The following is a 24,676-nucleotide window of genomic DNA, read 5'->3' as shown; positions in this document are numbered from 1 at the left end:
TCCTTTTAAGTAAAATGTAAGCCACTTACGGCAGAGATCTTCGATGCTCCACGCATGAACCATATGCTGCGAGTAATACATTGTCTTGCCGTGACATAAGACAGTTGAAATTCGGTCTTTGTAGTCTCGCAGTCCCGCACAGCTATAATTAATTGTCGCATAATCAGCTGTTCACCAAAAGCGTTACATAATCACTGTCCATAGGCAGAACGGCTTTATTGCATTTGGTTAGAAATCTCCAAGCTTGCATATTTTGTATGTACAGCTGCACGGAAAAAGACTAGCACAAGTGGTCGATGACCCGAGCGGGGTAATTGTGGTATGCGGCGCGCATGTTTCCGTGCACAGTGGTATCTAAAGTCCCACATGATTCATGTTTCAAAAAGGTGCCTGGCGCTCTCGTTTTTGGCGTGCTATGGAACAGCTTCGCGTGCTGCAATTTATCTGATGGGGTGATTGGTCACTTGTGCTAATCTTTTTCCGCTGCAGCTGTGCTTCCGTTTACAAATGTTATTGACAATGCAGCATTTTGCCAACCTAACATGTATGGTTGTAAGTAGCTGTATTTTTCCAAACACGACATTGAGTTAAAGGGAGGAATGCCCACTTGTGGGCGGCCGAACTATTTGTAGTAATGCTGTTGCCATGCAGTCAAGATTATGTCGCGGTTGTCATGCCATTGTCGTCATTGCGTCATTGACATATGATCGTCATGCATTTGTTGTTATACCTTGGTCATGATACCGTCCTGGTCCTTCCATCATCGTTATTCCGGCTTCATAATGTGATTCTGATCATACTGTTGTTGTCCCGCCATTTTCGTCATACAGTCGTCACGTTATCGTTATCGTACACTTGTCGTCATTCCATTGTCGCCAGGCCACCCCCGTCACGCTGTTGTCGCACTGTTGCCATCATTTCAGAAATGTCATCCAATTGGTGTCGTGCCATAGTAGTCATACCGTCTTTGTCGTTCCGTCACCAAAATTTTTCCTTTATTCTTTTATGGTTATGCTATCGTCACTCAATCGTGATTATGCCATTGTCGTCATGACATTGTAATTGCATCGTGGTTATTTATCGTTGTCATAATGCCTTCATCATTCTGTTGACGTCATTCCTTCGTAATTTCGCCGGCATCACTGCATGCGCCGTTGCATCTGCCTACAGTCCTCGTCCCACTTTCTTGAGATAACCTTGGCTAGTGATGGTCGTAACAAAGTGCACCAATCATGGTGACAGTGCATGTCCCATATAGCCGAAGTACTTGAAAGCTCAGGAGGACCACTAGATTCTAAAAAAAAGTGTCTTAGTCAATATGGTGTGTCGCTACGTGGCATTAACTTCCATAGTCGTCTTATAATGGTGTGATGAGTGTAGTGTGCGAAACTAAGTGCCGTGGATGGTGAAATGAAAAGAGCACAACAAAGAGTGCGCGTGCGGACGTGAATCCCATGCTAGGGTAAAGAAGATGACGTCAAAGAGTGTCAAGCAGGAGAACACGCGGCCTAAGTAAGAAATAAAAGAAAAATGAAGCAATCTTGAAAATCCACAGAGCTTGCAAGCACCAAACATTGGAAAACACGGAGCTTCGAAGATCACCAGTACTGGAAAGACACAAAGGCCAAACCAGAAGAAAAAGCGAAGCGCAGCGTTGGAAGGAGAGTGGCAGGGAAATCATGGAAGCCGCTCGTCCACCGGACTGGACGTTGAAGATAAGCTGTCGGGTTGCGGGTCCGAGCCATCAAGCCTTCACCTGACTGGGACGACCAGACTGTGAACCATACGGCCTGTGGGCTCCACTGCTTGCAATCAGAAAAGGCAAGCGGTCGAGTTACAGGCTTGAGCTAGCTGACAGCTGCGCGACTCGGACGTCATTAACCCCTGCTGAATCCTCTCCCCGACTTTAATGCGGTACCGGCGTCTCTTCAGCTGGCTGGAAACTACCTCGAGCCAGTCTTCCGTCACCCGTCACTCAACACCACCGTTGTGGTGATAACTCCACCGTCTACTTCATTGCCTCGCCCGCCACCACTCACTGGTGAACTGATTTCCTTTGATGATACCACATGGTCCCACTTGCGAATGTGCTGTGATGCCACTGTTTGTTTGCTAGTCTTTAGATATGTGTTGCCTTTTGATCATAATATTCCATTATGTGTTTATTAACTATTTTTTCATCCTGGGTATATTAAATTTATTGTGTGTTTTCCTGGGACGAACGGCTTTGTCCTTGATAGGGTACTCTGGGACCCATTCGAAACCTTGGAAGAAGAATCTGCATCACAGATGGGTTTTGCTGAAATTCTTTTGTCTTCGTGACGCTGAAAAGTTTCTCAGCATTGTTCCCAGGTTATCTAATTATTGAATTTCTAGAGTTGATCGTGCTCAGGCGTGTGATGGATGACCTGATGTTTAGCACCGTGAGTTTGACAGTGGCCCCACCTATCAACAAGGGGAAGCACATTGGGGTGGTTGGAAGGGGTAGCGAAAGGCAAACTTCAATGGTTGCTGGACATCACAGCGTCGAATCAAAATGACAGAGTTAGAAAGATATTTGCATTGCAGTCATGCTAAAGAGATTTGAAACTATTCTATTGGTGCGAGACTGTGCAAAAAAATTCACTAGACTGTCTTCAGGTATCCAAACTATCCTTCGTATTGCAACAACAAAAGGAATCAGTGAGAGGAGTTTCGGTACAGCTGGTTACATTTTTTCAAGAGCAGAAGGCATGTCTAGAGGCAGAGTCGTCTGCAGTATTTCGTTGCTGCATGAAATATGTAGACTTTCTACAGCAGTCACTGATGCGCCACCTTGCACGGCCTGTGCATGATCATTTTAATGCAAAAAGCAAAATTAGGTAAATTTTCAACAAGTTCTTGGAGTACTTAAATAAAGTGTCAGCAAATAAATTCTGGAAAGTACATTCCGATTTCTTTTTGTGTTAAGGCATAGTGCAACTTGCTACTAGTTTTCTTTATTTTTCTTCATTATTTGTCCAAGTGAGTTGAATAGACTGCTGTAGTTTATTGCACAATTAGTTGAACTAATTAAATTTCGACTTTCAAGTGTCCATTGTTCTTTGATAAATACTATAAGCCTACGTGGATGCCGAAAAATTTCACAACATTGGTGAGAGGGATGTGAAAAAGAAAACAATGTAGGAAATGTTATTGAGTCACAGTACTCAGGGGCGCAGATGTTTATGAGATGGACTAAAAGACATATGACGGCATGGCACACATGATTTAATAAAAGCAAACCAAAAAGCAGATTACCACTACACACAACCAAGAAAGATAAACAAAATAAGTCTAATATATATACAAGCGGTTCTAACCCGTAGTCAAAACTAGCAGCTAATTAAGCTGTCCTTTAAGTCAGTCTTAATCCCTACACTCGACACATCTAGCCCAACGGGCTGTGTCGCTGCTTACGTGGAATGTTCTTAGGTCGTTGACGCTGACTCATGTGGACCTTCGTCCGGGTCGCGTCTCTTTCTGAGTTGCTGCTCCCGACGATCCTGAAGGTTTCGTCATCTTGGTGGACGCCTGTTTATTCCGGTCACCGTTGCTGACGTGGCAGAGGCTCGACGGGTTAGGCCTAATGACATGTTCGGCCGCTGCTTCCGTCTCATCCTTTCTCAAGTGCCGACGTCGCGTTCTGGGGACTGTCGAACGTGCTGGTCTGCCGATGAAGTGGGATCCTTTCTGGAGTACCCGGCACTGCTGTGAGAGACTGCAGCCGGTCCAAGGAGCCTGGCTTGACCGTCGCCGAGGTCGACGGCCACACCCTGGACTGCCAGCGTCACGGACTTGACCGAACCTCCAAGGCTCCCATCACCAGTGCGATGCTGACGATGTGACCTTCCTGGTCCAGAACCATGTCGATAATGACAGCTCATCGCTGCTTTTCGCTCGATCACGGCTCGGGTGACGCGCTACGAGCGGTCGTGCAGTTTAGAACACCGAGTGCTCTCTTCATCGTCGTTCTTTCGCGTGTGTTGTCCCTTTACTCATGACATGTTGTCTCATTGAATTTCGCTTTTGAATTCTATTTTCCCACTATAAGTGGCTCAACCCTCATGTTCACAGTCTTGTATGTTTTTCTGGCACTAGGTGGTTTCCCTGCGAATTTAGGTGAACGAACAAGCAGATTAAAAAAAACTATTTTGTCTACGTTGTACATGCACTGTACGGAAACAAAAGTAGACAGAGTCAAAATATGCATATATTGGGAAACATGGATGCCTAAATTGTCGAGTGGAAAAGTGACACCATTATAATGAAGCCGAATAAAGCAATATAAATGACAAGTTCTGTGGGAAAATACGATTGCACATGAGTGTTAGCCTTGTGGATCACTAATTCCTGTTTAATGAAAAATGCTTCTAGTGGCCATGCATTATGGTATTCGTGAAACCAATAGATCAACATATTATTGGGATAGCAATTATATGGACACTTTAACCAGATTTCTGCTGTCGGCGTCGCCATTGCCGTCGCCGTGAGGTTCCATATGAAGTCCAAAGGCGATAAAATCGTCGCCGTGAGCCATACGCGCGAGTGAAAGCGCGCGGGGATGCGCGCTATCACGGAGAGCGAACGCACGGCGGAAAGCAAACGCACGGCGGAAAGCAAACGCGACCGTCACGCGAAAGGGTGTGGGTGTATGAGAGGGAGGGAGGCGGGGCGACGCTGTGCTGCGGCACCAAATGCTTATCTTGCAACAGGCCGCAAGGGGAACAGGCTGCTCAATCTCCCACGCGAAGGCAAGCGGGAAGGCCGCGCGGGAGGGAGGGAGGGGCGGCAGCTTCTACTGTGCCAACAACTGCGTTTGTACTTTGTCCGCTTGTGGCGGTCGCCCGCACCGTCTCTTATCTCCACACCGCTCTGACCTTTGTATGCGCTGTGCATTCGCCGCTCAGTTTCCGTTGAAGCGATAGACTGCAAGAACCTTTGCCCGCTGCGGCGGCTGCACTTGCTGCCAGTGTTTTGACAGTCGTCTACGGTCATTCAGTGTGATCTATTCATGTTTGCTTGTGCGCGCTGACACCACGCTTGTTAATTCAGTTAGTAAGCGAATGTGTCCAAGTTTATGCAGCCGATAAAACTACTATCCTTACTCCGAATTGCTCTCTACTAATTTGCTATCGCAATTGATGCTTCGTCTTTCGGGCGAAACAGCGACTTTTTAAAATTTACATTGGCGCCAAATTTATTGGCTTGAATTTGATCACTGTAGGCACTAATGATTATATCAGATTCAAAAGTAGGATGAAATGGCAGGTGCTGTTATGGGAGTGTTTGCCAATGCTTTCGCTATGCTATATTGCCGCAGAACTATTTAGAAAATGTAGTACGGCTGTTCATATCACTTTAAAGCACGAGGATTGTGATCAATGGATGTACTTTTCTATATCCTCCTTCCCTAAATGTAAGCAGGTCTGCCACTCCTGGTGGCTGTTGCCAGCCTGATCCTTCCCTATTTTCATAACTGTCCATTGTATATGTGTGTTTTCAACCCAAATATTGAAATAATAAGCTGCATGTTCGGCTAGCAATGAAATGAAATGTTTATTTCTCTCACAGTTAAAGTAGCCAGCAAGAGCGGATGCAAGGCAAAAGCCTGCTTTGATGCTGCTTGAAGACCCGTTGATCACATAACGAATATCTTCACAATAACCGAGAACTCGACCTAGCTTCGTATAGGCTCAAGGCTAATGGGTCAAATAGAACTGGGCTGGGCCAGGTCAAAATCTTTCGGGCCCGGGCTGTGTATGGGCCAGGTTTAACCCTTTTGCGGTCCGAAACTTTTACCCACTTTCCGGCTGTTCTGGTCCGAAACTGTTTTGCCAGTTTGTGGCGCCGCTAACAAAACCACCAACTGTGGAAGAAAAACTCACAGGATATTTATTTTTTCTCTTGCATTCTGCAGGCAACTCCTCTACCGATATTTGAGCAGCGTGTGATACCGCTCGAAGCATTCTCCTGGGTGCAGGCCAGAGTTGTTAGGCAGGTTTTGCAGAAACACACAGTTTCTCTCCTGCCTCCGTTTGTTTTTCGATCGCTACAAGCGACACAGTCCTTGCTGCTTCGCCCTGGGAGCTTGTAGATGAAATGGCTCCTCCCATCTAGCCTTTTCTCGCACTCATTCCGTGCAGACGGGCCTCGCTTTTTGGCTCTAGCCCTCACGTCACCCACCAGCTGTATAATGAGGTTGCGGCGGTACTGCAGGTGTCGCTGTTCTTTCTCACCATGATTCTGCAGCTGTGTGTGCCTCAAAATAAAGCTATTGACAATGGAAACCCCTACAAGCTTTCACTAAATGTACCACCGTAAAACGCACGCGGTGAAAATGTGGTCATGCTTCTCAGCAAACAGCGTGAACGTGCGGTTGCGCGTGCAAGTGAGAACGCTCGGGTATCCAGAAGCCGTGCTGAACATTGTGCTGCACCCTAGTGCAAAGAGAAGTAAACTTCAACAAAGAAAGTTTATTTATCCCTAAAGAGATGGCGCATCGTGCTTATTGCGCGCGAACGTGCTATTCCGCACGCAAGGGAGAACGCTCTGGTATCCACAAGCCGTGCTGAACATTGTGCTGCACCCTAGTGCAAAAAAAGTAAACTTCAACAAACAAAGTTTATTTATCCCTCAAGAGATGGTGCATCATGTATTCAAAGAATGCGCATGAATCGCAGTGAGAAAAACCACGAAATTTAACCCCCGAACACCCTTGTCGGGCGGTGCCCCACAGCGGACCGCTACGGCCGTGTTGCGTTGTCGGGCCCTGCCCGACAACGGACCGCAAAGGGTTAAAATCACCCGGCTGGGCTCAGGCAGGCTAACGCATGGTAATTTCAGACTTGGGCTGGGCCCAGGCCTGAAAAACCGACCCCTGCAGTGCTCTAGCTTCAAGTACTGTCGTTTCTGAGGAAAGCATGGTTGCGCGAACAGGAAAAGAAAGACATGGAAAGAAAAGTAGGAAACGATAGGCGCTGATCGTTTCCTACTTTTCTTTCCATGTCTTTCTTTTCCTGTTCGCGCAACCATGCTTTCCTCAGATGGCAACCAACTCGCCGAGCAACAAGTTCTACTGTCGTTTCATACCTGCTGTCATGAAAAAAAAAGTCTGGAAAATCGGACGGTGAAGGTACTTTGCATCTGAAATTTCGGATGTTTTCATACATTCTCTCTGTGGGGTACGTGGCGGTGCCGCGAAGGCGTCCAAATTGTCAGGGGTTTCTAAAAAATTGGTCGTTGACTGTTATAAATTATCATACATAACAAAATAAATATAAAATTTGATTTGTCATGCTTTATTTCAATTGGCTATTCTCCTGCTATAACTAAATTGTAAACTAACTGTCACGGTATCATTTATGACGAACATTGTTTTTGCGACTGCCTCAACACAAGGTCCAAGAATACAAGGTTCATTATAAAAGTAATGCACATTTTCTGGGAAAAATAGATTTATTGATCGGATTGTACAAATGGTTAAAATACTTCAAAATATTCTCCCCTTGCGTCAATACACTTGCGGAGATGTCTGCCACGCCCGGAAGGCACCCTGAAAGGCCTCGACGGGAATGTCTCTCAGGTACGTTGTAACATGCTTTTGGATGTTTTCCACGGTCTTCCAAGGCTTTCCTTTCAGCTCTCTTTTCAGTCGGGGAAACAAAAAAAAATGTCGTACGGTGCCAAGTCGTGACTGTAACAAGGATAGGGGACCACCAGGGTGTTGCTCTGGGCCAGGAAGTTGGCAACGATGAAGGACGTGTGGCTGAGGGCATTGTGATGGTGGAGCTTGAGCGTGTCTTTGATGTAAGCCTTCACGCACGCGACCCGGCATTTCAGTCTCTTGAGTACCTCCAGGTAAAAGGCTGAGTTGGCAGTTTCTCCCTACGGTTCAAACTCAAAATGGACGATTCCTCGGGCGTCAAAGAAGACAATGACCATCGTTTTGATGTTAGACTTACTCGTTCGCGCTTTGTTGGGGCGGGGGTATGATTTTGTGTGCCACTCGCTGCTCTGCCTTTTCGATTCTGGGTCCTACTCGAACATTCAGGATTTGTGTCCAGTTCCGACAGAGTTAAGGAAGTCCGGCTCACTTTGAATCAAATCCAACAATTATTGACAGTGCAAAACTCGAAGTTCTTTCTTATCTTTCGTCAACACTTTCGGCACAAGCTTCGCGCAGACCTTGCCACTTGCAGATCCTTGGTCACTATCCTATTTACCGCAAATGTGGACATGTGTAGGATGTCAGCAATTTGCTGGAAGCTCAATCGACGGTCGGAACGCAAAAGTTAGCGCACAATCCACGTTTTCGTCGGTTCTGGCCGTTGTTGGGCGTCCAGAACGGGGTTCCTCGACGACCTCCTCCCGGCCCTCCTTGAACGCCTTGTGCCACCTCCTGCACTGTGACCTTCAAATGCAGTCATCTTTGAAGGCCTCTTAAAGCATCTGAAATGTTTCGGTTGCATTCTTTCCAAGCTTCATGCAAAATTTGATAGCGTATCGCTGTTCAAGCAAACACTGCATCGCGCTGTGTTACAAAGTTGAAAAAAAAAAAACACTTCACGTGGAAGCACGTCTTTCCGCTCACACTGCTCGGAGCAAACTGGTGACCGGCTGCGTTGGAAGGGCAGACCCTTCGCCACATTGCCCAACCGGTTTTACCGTGATGCCGTGAATAGTTGTGTCACAATAAAATCATGCGCATTACTTTCATAATGGACCTTGTATACTGGTAGCGAGATCATCAAATAGGATCATTGAGTTAGATGCCTGATTTTTCTTACCTTCACAATTCCATGGCACTACTACCTACCCCTAGCACTAATCTATAGCAGTAATGACAGCAATTTTATGTGTTGCAAGGTGTTTCAGCCATCAACTGTGTTGCGATATCTCAAACTTGGCGGCCATGAAGAAAGGTGCCGCCATGTCAACTGACGCAAAACCGTACATTTGGTTGTGGTTTCCCAACAATAGAGAAGTATTGGACAGCTATGTTAAGTAAGGTTCACTGTTGTGGGCCTTAACAAATTGCAGTAAACATTTGCTTACTAATTAAAATAATAAGCATAGAGTAAAGTTTATTCTATCTCTGTGAAGTTGATCAAGTCTCTTCAAGGTGATCATCGACATTGACGAAGCAGGAGGCAGTTTGAAGGTAACAAACTTGAAGATATATTGCAGCGAAAATATTTACATGGTAAGATGCAGAGTTTGCAGAATAGCACTGCTGATAAACACCAAAGTAAATAGTGCCTTACTCTTCTACGTTTCCTAAGACCATAGGACAACTGTCCCTACGTACTACCAACAGAGTCTCGCTGTTCTACCACGAAGTGGTTACGACCCAGACTAGCGTTGCATTGTACGGAGTCTTACTGATCTATCAGTTCAGTGATTACAGCCTAGACTGAAAGGAATGAGTTCCATACCGCGTTTAGATACATTTCAGGGGCACTGTAACGTAAAATGATTCCAAACTCCTGACATCAAATTTACGTAACCACCGACGTAAGCATCGGGCGGTGACCCGCAGCGTTGTCTGAATAACCCAATCAAACACACTCCTCGTTTATAGCAGGTCACCTTTGTTCGCTTTCAAAACCAATAACATTATCTACACTCAGCGGTTTTTCTTATCTAATTGGCTAACAAGAGGCGAGGAGCACGCTCTAGTGGAGAGGGTTTCGATTGGTCCGAGTCATCACAGTGAAAATAGATAACCGCATGAAGAGGGGGGTGCCGGCTTCTCCTATTGGTCCGCTTCGCCTTATTTAGCTTGTGGTCGCTGGTCGAAAGTCACGGCGGCGTGCAACGGAAGGTTAAGAATGGCACTAAAACTGATCCTCAGCAAGGAAGAGTTGGCAGAGCGATGTCGTATGCGTGCCGAAAGGCCTCGAGAACGTTTTACTGCCACGCAAAAAGGTTTTTCATGCGCAAAAATACATGCTCACCGGCAGGTGCGAGTAGCGAGGGCGTGAGCGATTGGTGGGCAGCCATCTTCTATTCCTTTCAGAACGGGGAAGTCTGTGGCTATTCAGAAAAATTTAAAGTTTTGTTCGGCATATTAATGCATTTTTTTCGCGTACATGTCACTTTGACGTGGTGAGTTTTTGTGGTTTTGTGAGGTCGCATGACAAGCGAAGTTGGCGTAGCCAGAAAACGTTGGACCAATACCAGAGGGCTAATGGTGAAAAGGCGTCGAATCAGGAATGATTATTTTTCTTTTGTGCGGTTTAATTATGCATGATCAGTGTGTACACGTTATATCAGATGGGGAGCTATCGCGGTTTTCATGACGTCGCGTGACAGACAGGCGAAGTTGGGAGTGGCCCGAAATTGTTTTGACCAATCGTGGAGGCTGATCATTTACGTTATAGCGCCCCAGTAAACAAATAAAAGAGGGGAGGGGGCAACGGCTGGCCCGCCTCGACCCTAACCAATCAGGTTACAACTGAATTTAAGCCACCACCTACTGAGTTGTGCCTAATCCCGTTGGCAGAGTTGCTAGACATTAGGAAAGTGTTTGGCATTCTTTCCCATCATGGCTCTCTCTTTCCTATTCTCACACTCTTGGCAATTCCTCGCTGCATGGGTGCCTCTAATTTCTCTTTTGCATTTCTGCGGAATTTGTCTGCAGGCTTGCTCTCATAGAATACGTTATATCACGTTATATCAGATGGGGGATAAGGGATAGAGAAGGGATAAGCACGCCGGCAGTGTACATGCGCTCTGTCAAAAGAGTGTTTCTTTCTTATTTTACGCTGTCACTATGCTTGCCTTTATGAGCTTTTGACGGTTGGGCTGTTCTTCCTTTGGGGAATTCTCGACACCATCTCCACACAGGTTGTAGACCGCGTGAAACCTTCTTGCCATTGTGGGACCTTTGCCATAGGCACTTACACCTGACAAAAGGGCGTGCGAAGTCATCGCCTCCTACCTTTAGTGATGGTGTCAACGCTCCCACATTCATGGGTAGGGATCATTAGGTAATTAGCGCTTCAGGTAAAGTCAATTACAGAGCAGAGAAAGAGCCAAGAAGAGTGCTCGTATAGTTTGTGTGCCACACCATCTATTCTGTATGTTTGAGCGATGAGCGGTTTAACACATAGTGTCACACAAACACGAGCAAACAGAAACACACCTCACTCTACCATGAACACTCGCTTTCATAATGCTGGCATGTTGAGACCCGGCAACAGCGAGTAAAATGCTTCGTCCTCCCTCTTTGTAACTTCAGATTGTGCAGCCTCTAATGCTAGGCGTGCAGGAACACAGCATGCATGAAGACACTAGCCATCTCGGCCTGCCATTATCTATAGCATCTGTTGCATAGACCTCTTGCATAACGTGGCAACTCTGTGCCCACGTTGGGCTTTGTCACCATCTTGAAGGGTAGACGTGCAGGCAAGCACAGATTGCACGAGGGATGTTTCTGGACAGTGGGGGATCTGCTACAGGTGGTACTGACTGACCATTACATTCGCCATCGCCGAGCCACAGATGCTCCCAAGTGGCCACTGTCGCCGTGTACGTGAAATCGTTGACATAGACAGGCTCAAGCTTTATTATGAGCCCATCGTATCATCTGTATTTCGTACTATGATTGCAACAGCTGAGTGCAGCTACAAGGAATATGCACAGTGTACACGTGGCTGGTGATTCATTTTTCACACACCTAAGCTGCAGTGGCGTCATGAGCTGCACATAACCCACCTAAAGTCATGCATGCGACAACTCTCATGCTCCTTGAGCCAAAGATCCTTCTTCAGGACGATGGGCGAAGATTGCTGCAATAATCTGGCTCGATCATGTGGCCGAGTTCTCTAGCGCTTACACGACCACTTTGGCCTTGCTAGATGATTGCGTTGGGGTAATACACCAGTACAAAAATATTGCAGCGTGCCGCAGATTTGTAATTTGCTCTGATGGAACCACAATAGCTTTAGTATATATGTTGCTCTTTTGGAATTTCATAAATTTCACTTTTGTTTTAATTGTGCAGCATCAAGGCCTTCTATTTCTCCAGCAAAGGCCGAGGGTGAGAACTCACACCAGGGATGCCTCCACCGCTGTCACCTCTGTCATTATGAGACCAATAAGAAGTGTCATCTGGAAGGACACGCCAGGGTCCACACTGGTGTGCGCCCATTTGAATGCCATTTCTGTCCTCAGACTTTCTCAAAGAAGATCACCCTAAACAGGCACCTGCGCATTCACACGGGTGAACAGCCATTTCAATGCCCTTTGTGCCCTCGGAGATTCTCCCAAAGGTCCAACATGAAGGAACACCTGCGTGGCCACACGGGTGAGAGGCCATTTAAGTGCCCGTCATGCCCTCAGAGCTTCTCAAGAAAGAACAACCTGAACAGGCACCTGCGCACCCACACAGGCGAGAAGCCATTTCAGTGCCCTTCATGCCCTCGGAGCTTCATGCAAAATCACAGCATAAAGGAACACCTGCATACCCACACAGGGGAGAGGCCATTTCAGTGCCCTTCATGCCCTCAGAGCTTCTTGCGCAAGTCCAACATGCAGCTACACATGCGCATTCATACAGGTGATCGACCATACCGCTGCACCATCTGCTCGAAGTCCTTTCGATGCGTTGATTACTTGAGAAAACATAAAAGGAAGCATCATGATACCATAGTGTAAGTCAACAGCCATGTTGAATTAGAGTCTGTGTTAGGAATCTACATACATTGTAGCATGCTTCATACTGTTCTGTGCATCAATTAGCTCAAGTGTCACCAAATGCTCTTTAAGGTTGAATTGCAAAGTAACTTCACAAGAGGTTCCAGCCTAAGCTAGGAAGTTGCAGGGACAGTTTTAGAAATAAGATTGCAGTACATTACAGTGGCCATATGTTCAATGTATATTGCTTCATATAAACGTATAACACACAAATGCTCATCTCTCAGTTATGGCTTCAAAAGACTCAGTGTGTGCAATAATAATATACCCAGCCATGATAAATTAGGATAATTAGATGTCTCACTCAAATGTATTAGTGTCTTTTAAGTATCCTGCCCCGACTTGGACGCGGCTAGTGGCTTCGGAAGTTCACTGATAGGGGCCCCTGCAGAAGCTCCTCAGGATCAAATAAAGTTTACTGTCAGTCTGTCTGTCTGTCCTTTAAGTATACTACTGCCCACTTGAAGTTACGACCATAAGATGGAAACAGACGATCAAGCTGGTGAAAGCATCATCATAATTGTGTTTACAGTAAAACCTCGGTAATTCGAACTTGGTTAATTCAAAATATTGCTTAATTCGAAGAGTTTTAGGGGTCCCGTCATTTTCAATGCAAAGTCTACTGGTTAATTAGAATAGTCCGCGCAGCTCTATCCAGATAATTCGTAGTTTCCGGCTGGCAGCAACGTGTGTGTGTGTTAAAGCGTAACTTATAGTTGCCGATCGATTTTGCAGATCTCGCGGGGACCGACTAATAGCCGAAAAACTCGTTCAGCCTGAAAAATGAAATTTATTAGGCTTTGAGCGGCTTAAAAAAAATCTCGAATAATGCCCTGTCTCGTACTATGCTTGGAGGCGATCAGGCTTGCTTGGATTTGTGTAAGAGTTTTTTTTTTTTTCATTCTTGATATACAACATATTTTACAAAATACGAAAGCATTGCTGGACCCATAGCCATTGGCTTGTCCAGGGTCCATAGTCAACTTAGGGTATAAAACGTAGCATGCGAGCAAACTAAAACAGCAGACATTATACATAATAGTAATATTAACACACATAACTCATACACGAAGGTAAATATAAACTCGGCATTCTTTTATCCTTCACGCACACAAGCAAACAAAACATATATAATACATAATTGACATGCACAAATTAAGCAATTGACATGCACAACTTAGGCAGGAATGTAAATAATAAGTGTACTTTTATCGACAGTATTTTTCAAAAAAGTATTTTCTCACAGCAGACCTGAAGTTACGGGCTTCTTTATATGTATTGGCAGAGAATTCCAAATTAGTGCACTGTAAAATTCCACGAGCCTTTTCCCATACAGATTATGACATGGAGGCAGATTAAAACACTGATTAGTGGCAGCTCCTGTATTTCATAACGGGGTTTTAAACAAGGTAATTGGAAGTGTATCATTGGTTTCGATAATACTATGAATGACCTCAGCAATTTTCAATTCATACAATGCATGCCCTGGCAACACATGCAATGAGCTATACAAGTACGTTCTGGATTGTATACACTTAGAAGAAGTGATAATTCTTAATGCGCGTTCTTGCAGGCAGAATACAGGATCAAGGTAAGTTATAAAGGTGTTTCTTCATGAATCAATACAATAAGGTATGTGACTCTGAATGAAGGAAAAGTACAGAATGCGTAGGACGGGATATTCAAAACATTCACGAGCCTTAAGATGAGTATAACATCCATGAGGAAGCTTGGAACAAAGGTGTTTAATGTGAGTTTTCCAGTGCATGTCTGAATCTAAGAAAATGCCTAAATATTTGTAGGAGACATCTTGTTGTAGTTTTATACCTCGTAATGATATGTCCAGTACTGCAGTATTGAGCCTTTTCTTCCTGGAATGAAAAACTATGCTTAGTCTTACTAAGATTAAGTGTCAGTTCATTGGATGTGAACCACTTAAAAACATCTAACTCTGCATTCATTTTATCCTGTATATCAAGCGGACTGTCTCCAGTAAATAGAAGAGCGGTGTCGTCAGCATACATTAAAGCCTGTGAATGCCTAAGCGCTGCAGGGAAATTGTTGATGTAGAGTCAGAAAAGCATGGACCTGACGCCTAAGAGCGTCATTGTGTTGGAAATCTCCGCCATCAGAGTTCGCCATGGAGATCGAAGAAACGAGCTTCGCACCACTTGGCCCTCGCGAAGGCACAGGAGGTGGCACCGATCACACAAATGCAAAGCTGCACAAACACCCACAAAAATGCAACGTCTCCGAGACACAGTGGACACACCACGTGCAAAATAGCAACAGAAACTTTAGAACAGATCCCGCAATAAGTGATTATGAAGATAGTGCTGACCGAAAAAAGAAAGAATTAAGAAAAATTGCCGTCCGCTAGAGCATTTTGTCAGCCAAGGAAATGGGCGTGGCCTTCGAGATGGGAGGTTAGCGACAGTGTGCACCTCTAAATCTTGGAGGCTATAGAGTGGGCCAGTGGAAACCAAGCCACCGATAAATCCAACATGGCGGCCTCCAAGATCGAGTACCATGGCTCAGAATGAGCGATGTAGTCCAGAATATCTAACTTTGGGGCCTGAATTCGTCTAAAAAATGTGTTTCGAAAATGCATTAGCTCAATGGGAACCCTAATGGTGCATTTATGGAGTCCGGAATATCCATTAAGTCTGAATTTTTAGTGTCAAGCACCTGCTCGCCGCACCATTTACCGACAGTTATCAATTCCATGAACATCGTCCGCAGCTTTGTTGAGTGCAGCGGTGGTGATTTTTATATGCAACTTGTTGTGAGCTAGCTGGGAAACATGGCACTTGGGGCGGCGAACTACCTCGCCAAGCAATGCCGCATCAGTGATTACTTCAAGTAATCTTTCTTGGACATGGAAAATTAAGGTGATTTCATTTTGTGGCAAGTTTTTCATGGTTCAGCAGCCTTTGAATTATCGAGGTTTCACTGTAATTGAAATCATGAGCAAAATGGAAATGAAAACTTTGCACAGCTGGGACTACAACATCCACATTCCATGTTCAGTGCTTTACTAATTAGGGTGTTTGGTTAATAATTGGTAAGACCTCTTGGCAAAAAATTCAAGGGCACCTAAGCACTTCATATGAGTTGTGAATGCAAGAGCATTAATGTCCACTTGAACGCCGCTGGGTGGTTCTTGGAGTTTTGCGCTGCGAGTAATGTTTTCGAGTTTTTCTGTGCGGTATGTCGTCAAGTTGCGCAATTAAATTGGAATGGCTTATTATTTTCTTTTTGTACAGTTTGTATGTTAGCATGTTGGCTGTAGACTGGAATCATTTGGACGATATTGCTGAGATATCAAGGATGCCACATGCCACCATTGTCCTGCGTGACGAGACACCGAGGAAACAGCAGCAGCCACCAAGATCAGCGCGCAGCAGTTAAGCCCAGTGGGGGCGAGAGCGAGAGATGCAGACCGCGCGTCAGCTTCCGAGTGCGAGACCGCAGCACCCACACGTGCGCATCACGCGACTGCTTTGCTGACGACAACCTGTCACGTCCTGCAGCGTCAGATTAGAGTATCTGCCCCGTCGAGGAACGCTAGTGACTGGCATCGTGGCGATGCCCTCTCCCCTCACGCAACACCTGGCGCGCTAACACAGCAGTGGGTGTTCTGATTCGCCTGCTCTGCTTCGTCGACTACTTGAGCGTACATTCTTAGTACATTTATTTGTAAACATTCGTTTGTACGAACATATGACATTTCAGTTATCAATGATTTAGGGTCATTCTGCAGTTAAGTTGGAGGATTGTGGTGTTGTATGCATAAACAAGTAGTGTTCTGTTTGATTAATTTTTTTTTGCACGAAAATGCCACTTGTGCAAGTGAATGTTGTAATATTCTGAAAGTGGGGGGCAGTGTCATGGAGCGGGCATAGTTTGGGTCATCGACACGCCAATTAATGGGCACCAAAACCGTCGTGGTCTCACGGTGCGGCATATAGTATCGAGATAGCGACACACCGATTAACGGGTGCCGTATCATATAGAGTTAAACCTGAATATAACGAAATTGACAAATTCCCGAAAAACTTCATTATAAAGAAGATTTTGTTATATGCAGGTTCGGCATGAAAATTCGAAAAAGAAACGCTTACCATATTTACTCTATTCTAACGTGCCCTCTATTGTAACGTCCGCCCGTTTTCCGTGACCAAAAGAGAGGAAAAAAAATTCTTTACAGTACTGCGCACCTCATGCTTTCATACAGAAATACGACTATTGCTCAACATTTACTCCCAATACACGAAAGTTGCGATGAACAAAAAAGTCCTAGTTTCGCCCAAAAGGCGAAGCATCGATTGCGACAGCAAATTAGCAGACAGCTATACGAAGTAAGGGTAGTAGTTTTATAGGCCGTATAAAATTGTAAACATTCACTGTTTAACTAAATTGGTAGACTAATGCCTAAGCACACATGGTCGAAGCTACGGGAGCTAGGCTCGAATTGCGTAGGAGGTGGCCATATTGAAATGCCGATGGAGATATGGTAGCGCAAATTTAGGGTCGTACTTCTGAGCAGCGGGATCAGGTTTAAATGAACGGAAGGGGAAAGGTCACGCCCGCTGCGGCAAGATCGCCGGGTCGAGGGATGCAGGCCCGCCTCGCGCACGGACACACACGTGCGCTCGCTCTCGCCTTGCAGTCGCCGTGAATTCGAGTGCACCAAGTGCGACACCGCCGCTTCGCATTCGGTCGCGGCGGAGAAGGTGCCTCCGGTGTTGCTGCTCGCGCAAAAATGACAAAATTTGGGGCGAAATCTTTAGGTTGTCGGCGGGGAAAATTCTTTATTTCGAGGGGGTCTCCCGTTGCCACTTCGTTACGTAGAGGTCTCAAATACATGTGCTTCTACGGAGTAACGGCGGGGAATAGAAAAACTTTGTTATATCCAGGCATTCGTTATATGGAGGTTCATTGTAAGCAGGTTTAACTGTAGTTTGGAAGGTCACGTGCAAGTTGCGCCAGTTGATGAGCGACGCTTCTGCGCGAGTTCGTGACAAGTCGCGTTTTGTTTGACAGTAGTGATTTTCTTTCGACGCATGTTTGGTAAGTTGCATTCATTATTATTCATTTCTCTGAGGATACTTTGGAACAACGTTGAGTTTTAGGAATGTTCTGTTAGGCAGAGGGTAGTGTTGGTCTCTTATGATCGTGGTAGAGGCAGATAAATTTTCGATTCAAATTGTTGTTTGCTTTCAGGAAAACGTGACAGCTGAACGCCCGAGGAAGGATAGCGTTAGTGTTTTTTGTTTTTTTCAGAGATATGTAGATAGTTCGCATGGGTTTCCGTTAAACTAAGACTTTCTTTTCAGATTTCGCGAGTTCTGAAAATAATGCTGTATCAGGTTAGATACGGGTTATTCTGCAGTCTACTTTAGCTGATTTTAGAAATCCAGTTTACAGAACACAAACAAACAACACTATATTCATGATACATTAATTGTGATATATGATACACTCGGTACACTCAACAAAACACTTTGCACCACACTCAGAGGCGTCCAGAGGACCTCTTGTAATTTTGTTGTACCACAGGAAGAACGACACGGGCATAAAACACACACGAGACAGCACAAAGCGCTGAACAGCTAAACGACCACCTGCAAACAGCTACCATAGAACAGCTGTTTACATCCGCCATTTCTCCTAGTATTGAACTTCTTAAACCGCTGTTGCGCACTCCTAAACAAATTAAACTTTGAAGTGTTTTTAAATTACAAAACGCACTTATTACTTGGTTCTAAAAAGAGAGGTAAATTATAACGTGCATGTCTTTTTCATTCCATTAAAAAATTTATGCGGCGTGTGCGACAAAACCTGGCAGCAAGCAACCCTGGGCGTCGCATCAGTCACATTGTTGAAATCGCACCATGTGAAACGGCCCTCAAAAAATCGCATTGCGACGCGTGTGATTGCACCGATTTTTTTCGCTCCAGCCGCAGCATGTGAAACGGCCTGTAGGCGGCGTCACTGTCGAGATCGCGCCTCGATCGCACAGGCCGCTCCGAGCGCGACAGTGGAACGAAGGAGGAGAGAAGTGGTTGCTGCTACTTTTGTAGCGTGAGCTACACTGGCCGAGGTTGAGCAGTTTCGCGTGGCTCCTGGAGAGCCGTACTGCGCATGCGCGAAGAGCATTGCCGTCACACGGCGCACAGCTGGCGCGCCGGGTGTTTGCCCGGCATTTGCACTGGGCATTAGATCGTTTGCACTGGGCGTTTTCCAGTGTGTCATAACCATAGAGAAGGAGAGTGAAATTGCTGCTCAGCAGCGGAGAAGCTTAACTCATCGGATCCGGAAGTAGTTGCCTCTCTTGGTGTTCTCTTGAAGGACACGTTTAACCTGGACTTAGCCAGTGTTCCAACTGTACAGACGACCCAATGGGGAACCACCACTGATATTGTGTATCACAGACTGACAATCATTTCATTTATTTACTCTCAAGGCCGTACAGCTATTACAGAGAGGAGTGGCAATAGAAAAAGAAAAATATCTAAAGATGCAGCACATGGTCACAGATAGCTAACTTTAACACATCATGATCTGTGGAAGTGACGATGGAGGCGGGAAGGCGATTCCAGTCTTGACTTGTTTTCGGGATGAAGGCTTCAAGGTATGCATCGCTTTTACGCTGAGGCACTCCAACCTTCATTTGATGATCAATGTGGGATGACAAATGGTTCGGAAGCGAAACAAGTGTCATTTTTAGGTCATTATTAGTGTAGTATATTTTATGGAACAGGCATAAGTGTGAAATTCGACGTCTAGTAGAAAAGAGAGGTAGGTCAAGATGTTGCTTCATGCAAGAAACGCTGGCTAAGCGATTGTAGTTTAATGCAAAGGCCGGGTTTTCAGCTAGGTAGGGCGCAGTACGGACTCCGTCGGATGAGTTCCAGGCGCGAACAGGAAACGGCCAGATTAGTGGAAGAATCTGGATGTAAAAGAAGAACGGTCTCAGCAGGGACTGCGCCATTGCTGCTATCCCATGCCCACCCAGTTGGGGTTTACTGGAGTTGCCAGTTGGGGTTTACCGAATTCAAAATACTGTGTTGGGGCCATAGAGGCGGAAGCGTGTTACTACACTGACCACTGAGCCGTCTTTGTGGCAATAGAGAAGCAACCACACTTTGAGCAAAAAAATAAATATACATGTGTCATATGATGCGTATACCGTGTGTGCATTTAAGCAGCACTAAGCATGATAATCAAGCTAATCCTAGACAACCAGGAAAGCTAAAAATAACCAGCTGAACCTTCGCTCACGCTACGTATATCCTGGCATAGCCGAGCTAAGCCACTGCTTTTTTTTTACATTGAGGGGTTTTAGCCGCACCTCGTGCGTTTCATCGAGCCGCCGTGGCTCGAACTTCACATCTCTCGTCGCGTTCTGCTCCTAGCCACGGCCGATCGATGAAAACGCACATGTGCGTTTTCATCGATGCACTGGAGGTGACGTGGCCTCAGCGGTCGCAGACCACTGCCACAGTGCCACTGCGCTCTTATTCTTCGTTCCGTACATAGCGGCATCCATAAAACTGGCCGTGGTATGGAACCTGAATGTTTTCTCTATGTACTGGGCCCTCGCTTTCCTCCTTCCTAGAGATGGGCAAAACGGCTCACTTCAGTGAGCGGCTCGAAAGGCTCAGCTCACTGAAAGGAACCAGTTCATTTGAACCGCTCACCGGTTCACTTAAATGTGTAACCTGTGTTATGCATATTCTATAGTTATCTGGCTTTGAAAAAAACAAAAACAATATATGCATAATTTAATAACCACGTTATTGGTATTTTCGATATGTTTAGAGAATGTTTTTACATATATTAAAAACGTGTATTTTTAGTTGTAATGAAACTTTCTTTTCTGATATTTGGGATAAAATGCTTATGAAACTGTGACAGGCAGAATACGACATACTTTTTTCAGAAAAGAAAAAATGTAACTTCATCGTCATTACACAAGCTTGTCTGTTTCGTCAAAATAAGAACACAAAATGATTGTACATTATGTTTCAGCTTTATTCATGTATTCACATATGTACGTTCAGTATAATATGAGTAAGCTGTAACGCCATGCAAAATGAATGCAGAAATCATTTCTTGAAGTACAATACAAATATCATACGAAAGAAAGATCCACAAAACTGCCGCACGTACCTTTCGTTTTTTTTCTCTTGAGTGCACACGCGATACTGGCGATCATGCCATCATGCGCCAGGACAAAAAAATGAAGTTCTATTACAACACAACAGATCATTGGCCTCGTTTTAATGACGTGCTAATGATACACGCTCAGAAAATGCACTGAAGTGAATGTCAGGGGCGACATTTTCATGACTACACTAATTAGCACAAATGAAGACTAGGACGTAAACTGTACGTTCATCTGTTGTCTTTAAAGACACAGAAGACCATCTTCGAAGTGTTATTGGACCAGCACACAATGGATCGGTGAGAGTCGTGAGACATCGTTCGAACAGCAGCAGGCAACGAATGGTACCATCCTTTGCAAATTAAGACTTCTATACTTCTCCCCTCGGTGGCATCGGGTGCCACACCATAGCATGCACAAAAAAACCAAAGGGACTGCTGCGCACACCACACACTGCGATCGAGTACCAGTAGCGCGAGTCTGCCCACACCGGCCACCATTCGTCGGTCAGAAATCGAAACCCAGCAGAAGACCCAGCTCTGACAGAACGGTTCAGCACGGCTCATTCAAGGAGAGAGAATCGGCTTCCTCACTCCGAAAGAACCGCGGCTCACTTACTGAACCACGGCTCAATAGCTCTTCAAAAGAGCGGCTCAAAAGATTCGGCTCGTTCCGGAGCGCTCTCTAGGAACGGTTCCTTACGCTCACTGAACGAGAGAGAGCCCAGCCGGCTTCCTCTCTCTGAAAGAAACGCCGCTCACTTACTGAACCACGGCTCCCTCGCTCTTGAAAAGAGCGGCTCGCTCAGGAGTGAGCCGGATCTTTTGAAGAGCGAGGGGGCCGTGACAAAAAGAGCAGCGCACTCAGGAGCGGGCCGGATCTTTTGAAGAGCGAGGGAGCCGTCGTGAAAAGAGCGGTTCGCTCCTGAGCGCTCAGGAGCGAGCGGGACCTTTTGAGCCGCTCTTTTGAAGAGCAAGGGAGCCGTGGTTCAGTAAGTGAGTGGCGGTTCTTTCGTTCTTCAGCCGAAGGCGAGGGGGTGAAGGCGACTCTTGCGAGGAAGGGTGGGAGGGCAGTTGCTTTCTTGTACCGCTAATAGATGGCGCGGAAGTCGCACCCAGAAGAAGACACGGCTCTGACGGAACGCATCGGCACGGCTCTCTGAACGCAAGAGAACCGGCCCCCTTTCTCCAAAAGAACTGCCGCTCATTTTTACTGAACCACAGCTCACTCGCTCTTTAAAAAGAGCCGCTCTCAAGATCCGGCTCGCTCCTGAGCGACCCGGGTCATCTCTACTCCTTCCGGAGTGTAGGTTAGGGTCGATGTTTCATGGTATTGGGGCAATGTGATACCTGTCTTGGACGTGACGATCGAGGTTTCGTGCAGGTTTCTTGGGTTCGTATTGTTGTGGCTTTGCAGCCCAAGGTTTGTAGGACCTGCCGGCCCATGTGAGTCCGCGCAAGTCTCTGTTGTTGTGAGGCGTGAAGGGCTTCTGTGTGTTCACTGAGGGTGTTGTGTAACCCCAGCGCCAATAATTTCTCAGTCGATGTACTCATTGTTGTGCCTCGGGGTTGAGTTAAAGTCAGGAATCCGCCAGGCTTGGGGATTATTGAACGTTTATTTACATATTGAAAGAAGTAGTCAGATTCTAGTCGGAGCTCTCCCAGTCACACCGGAGAGGCCTCTTTTAAGCAGTTCGTCTTCCCTAGTTCCCTACACCAGGGAATTGGATGACCTTGGTGCGGCCAATCAGAGTAGTCGTGTTGTTTACCGAACTCCGCCTCTGATGTCAACCTTCGAAGTAAGGACGAGGCAATCTGGAAACGGGGTTCACACTCCTTCCACGAAAGTCGGTGACTGAGTTTCTTGCCCTCCGACGGTCATCTTGCCAGGGTCGGGAGAATGGCCTTCGTTCTAATCCTTGCTTCTAACGAAGGGTGGCGGTTGTGGTCGGTCGCTTCTAAGTGAGCTTCTTTGTCATCGCCTCACTGCCGGTGTCGGGCCGCATCGTCACGTAGGCGGCCACTGATGAAGGGGTTGGCATTGGGGAAGGCACCCAAAGGAATGCGCACTGCCGAGTTGGGGTGCTTGTTTGCCCGTCTCGTTCCGTGTCGGGCACTGTCGCCGTCTGGGCGGTGCTGATGAAAGCGGCTGCCTCGATGGAAACAACGAAAGAAGGCGCCCTGCCGATTTGGGACGCAACAGACTCCTTCGCCGCCGGAAGATACGACCTGAGGGGGGGGGGGGACCAGTTGTCAGGTTGCCCGAAGCTTCGATGTTCAGATGCGATCTCAGGGATCATCCAGATGTGAATGTTGACGCCACACTGCAGCTTGGAATCCTAGCATTCACTTCATTGTGGCATTCTTTCTGCGAACACCCAAGCACACACAAAACTATAGGGCACAGGAAAGCGCCAACCCCAAGCAATATACGCGCCTGCCCTATGCAATAAATTAAAGCATCAAAGTAGCTATTCAAACACTTTTCCAAACATTCACAGAAGCCCCAAAATTTATAGATAATAAAGCCTCATCCTTCACGGCTTCTAGAGCCGAGTTCTCTTAGGTACCATCACTCCGATGGCCTGCTCAAGCCATCCGCGTTGCCGTTATGTTTGCCCTTTCGATTTACATCAAAGGTGTATTGCTGAAGCGTGAGACCGTTTTTGTGCTGCCCAAACTAAGCACGCACACTCCTTCTCGGAGGCACTATACGCTTTGTCTCGAACACTTAGTTTGCGGCTAATGTACACACGATGGGGTGTTCCGCCCCGGCCTCGTCATGTTGACAGAGTACTGCTCCCATGCTGCAATCGCTTGCATCACATTGCACAATGAATGGCCTGTTATAATCAAGTGCCTGTAAAATGAGACGGCTGATGAGCGCCGATTTCAAATTTTGGAATGATTCCTGCTTCTTTTCATCCCACACCAATGTGGTGGGCTCGTTTTTTCGAAGTGCATCGGTGAGCGGGCTAGCTAACTCGGAATAGTTTTTTTATGTAGCGATGGTTGTGGCCCGTGAGCCCCAAGAATGCCCGTACGTCGGTTTTCGTTTTTGGTCGCGGGTTTGATGCAACGGCCTGCAAACGTTTGATGCCTGGACTTCAGACGGCATGCGGCATCCTTGCCCTACCACATGTCCCACGTAGCTCACTTGAGCTCCTCCCAGTTCACACTTCTCGGCTTTCACCGTCAACTCCGCGCTCCTTAGACGCTCAAACACTTTCCTTAGATGCTCCAGTTGCTCTTGCCAGGAGTCCGAAAAAACAGCAATGTCGTCGAGGTACGGCAGCATGAAGTCGTTTAGGCCATGCAGCACCCTGTCCATAAGCTTAGAAAAACAAAACAGGGCATTTTTCAGTCCGAAGCTGAGCATTAGCGGATGGAAATAACCAAAAGGACTTACGAATGCGGCATAGCGGCTTGTGCGCGTCGTCAACGGTACTTGCCAGTACCCGCGAATGAGGTCAAGAGTAGAAATGTATTGCGCTCTGCTGACTGTTTCTATCCTTTCTTCAATGTAGGGGATCGGGTAGAGCTGATCTTTCGTTACTGAGTTCAACCGCCGATAGTCTATGCACGGTCGCAGCTCCTTTCCGGGAACTTCTACCATTATCAAAGGAGACGCGTGATCACTGTCGCCTGCCTCAATTACTCCAAAGTCCAACATGTTTTGAATCTCCTTTCGCATAATTTCTTTCTGTTTTGGAGATACTCGATATGGTTTCGCTTTAACTGGCTCTTCGGAGATCAGATCAATATCATGGACTATCTCATCGGT

The 24,676-nt window shown here is 46.3% G+C and overlaps 1 protein-coding gene across 3 annotated transcripts in view; it reads left to right on the top strand.

Annotated features, from left to right (window-relative positions):
• The window catches only part of LOC119453895 (zinc finger protein 664-like), an 84,783-nt gene that overhangs the window by 23,185 nt on the left and 36,922 nt on the right, over positions 1–24,676 (top strand). The window contains exon 4 of one of the 3 annotated variants that reach the window (XM_037715941.2): positions 12,029–12,933. The exons of the other annotated variants lie outside the window; for them this stretch is intronic. Within the exon in view, the coding sequence (XP_037571869.1) occupies positions 12,029–12,681 (653 nt within the window). The 3' untranslated portion in view covers positions 12,682–12,933. Of the gene's footprint in view, positions 1–12,028; positions 12,934–24,676 lie in introns of those variants that run through there. 3 annotated transcript variants of the gene reach the window in all.

This window comes from Dermacentor silvarum, chromosome 5 (genome assembly GCF_013339745.2).
Source record: "Dermacentor silvarum isolate Dsil-2018 chromosome 5, BIME_Dsil_1.4, whole genome shotgun sequence".
Classification (NCBI taxonomy): domain Eukaryota; kingdom Metazoa; phylum Arthropoda; class Arachnida; order Ixodida; family Ixodidae; genus Dermacentor; species Dermacentor silvarum.
The sequence above is the reverse complement of the archived record's forward strand: the minus strand, read 5'-3'. Positions and strand labels throughout refer to the sequence as shown.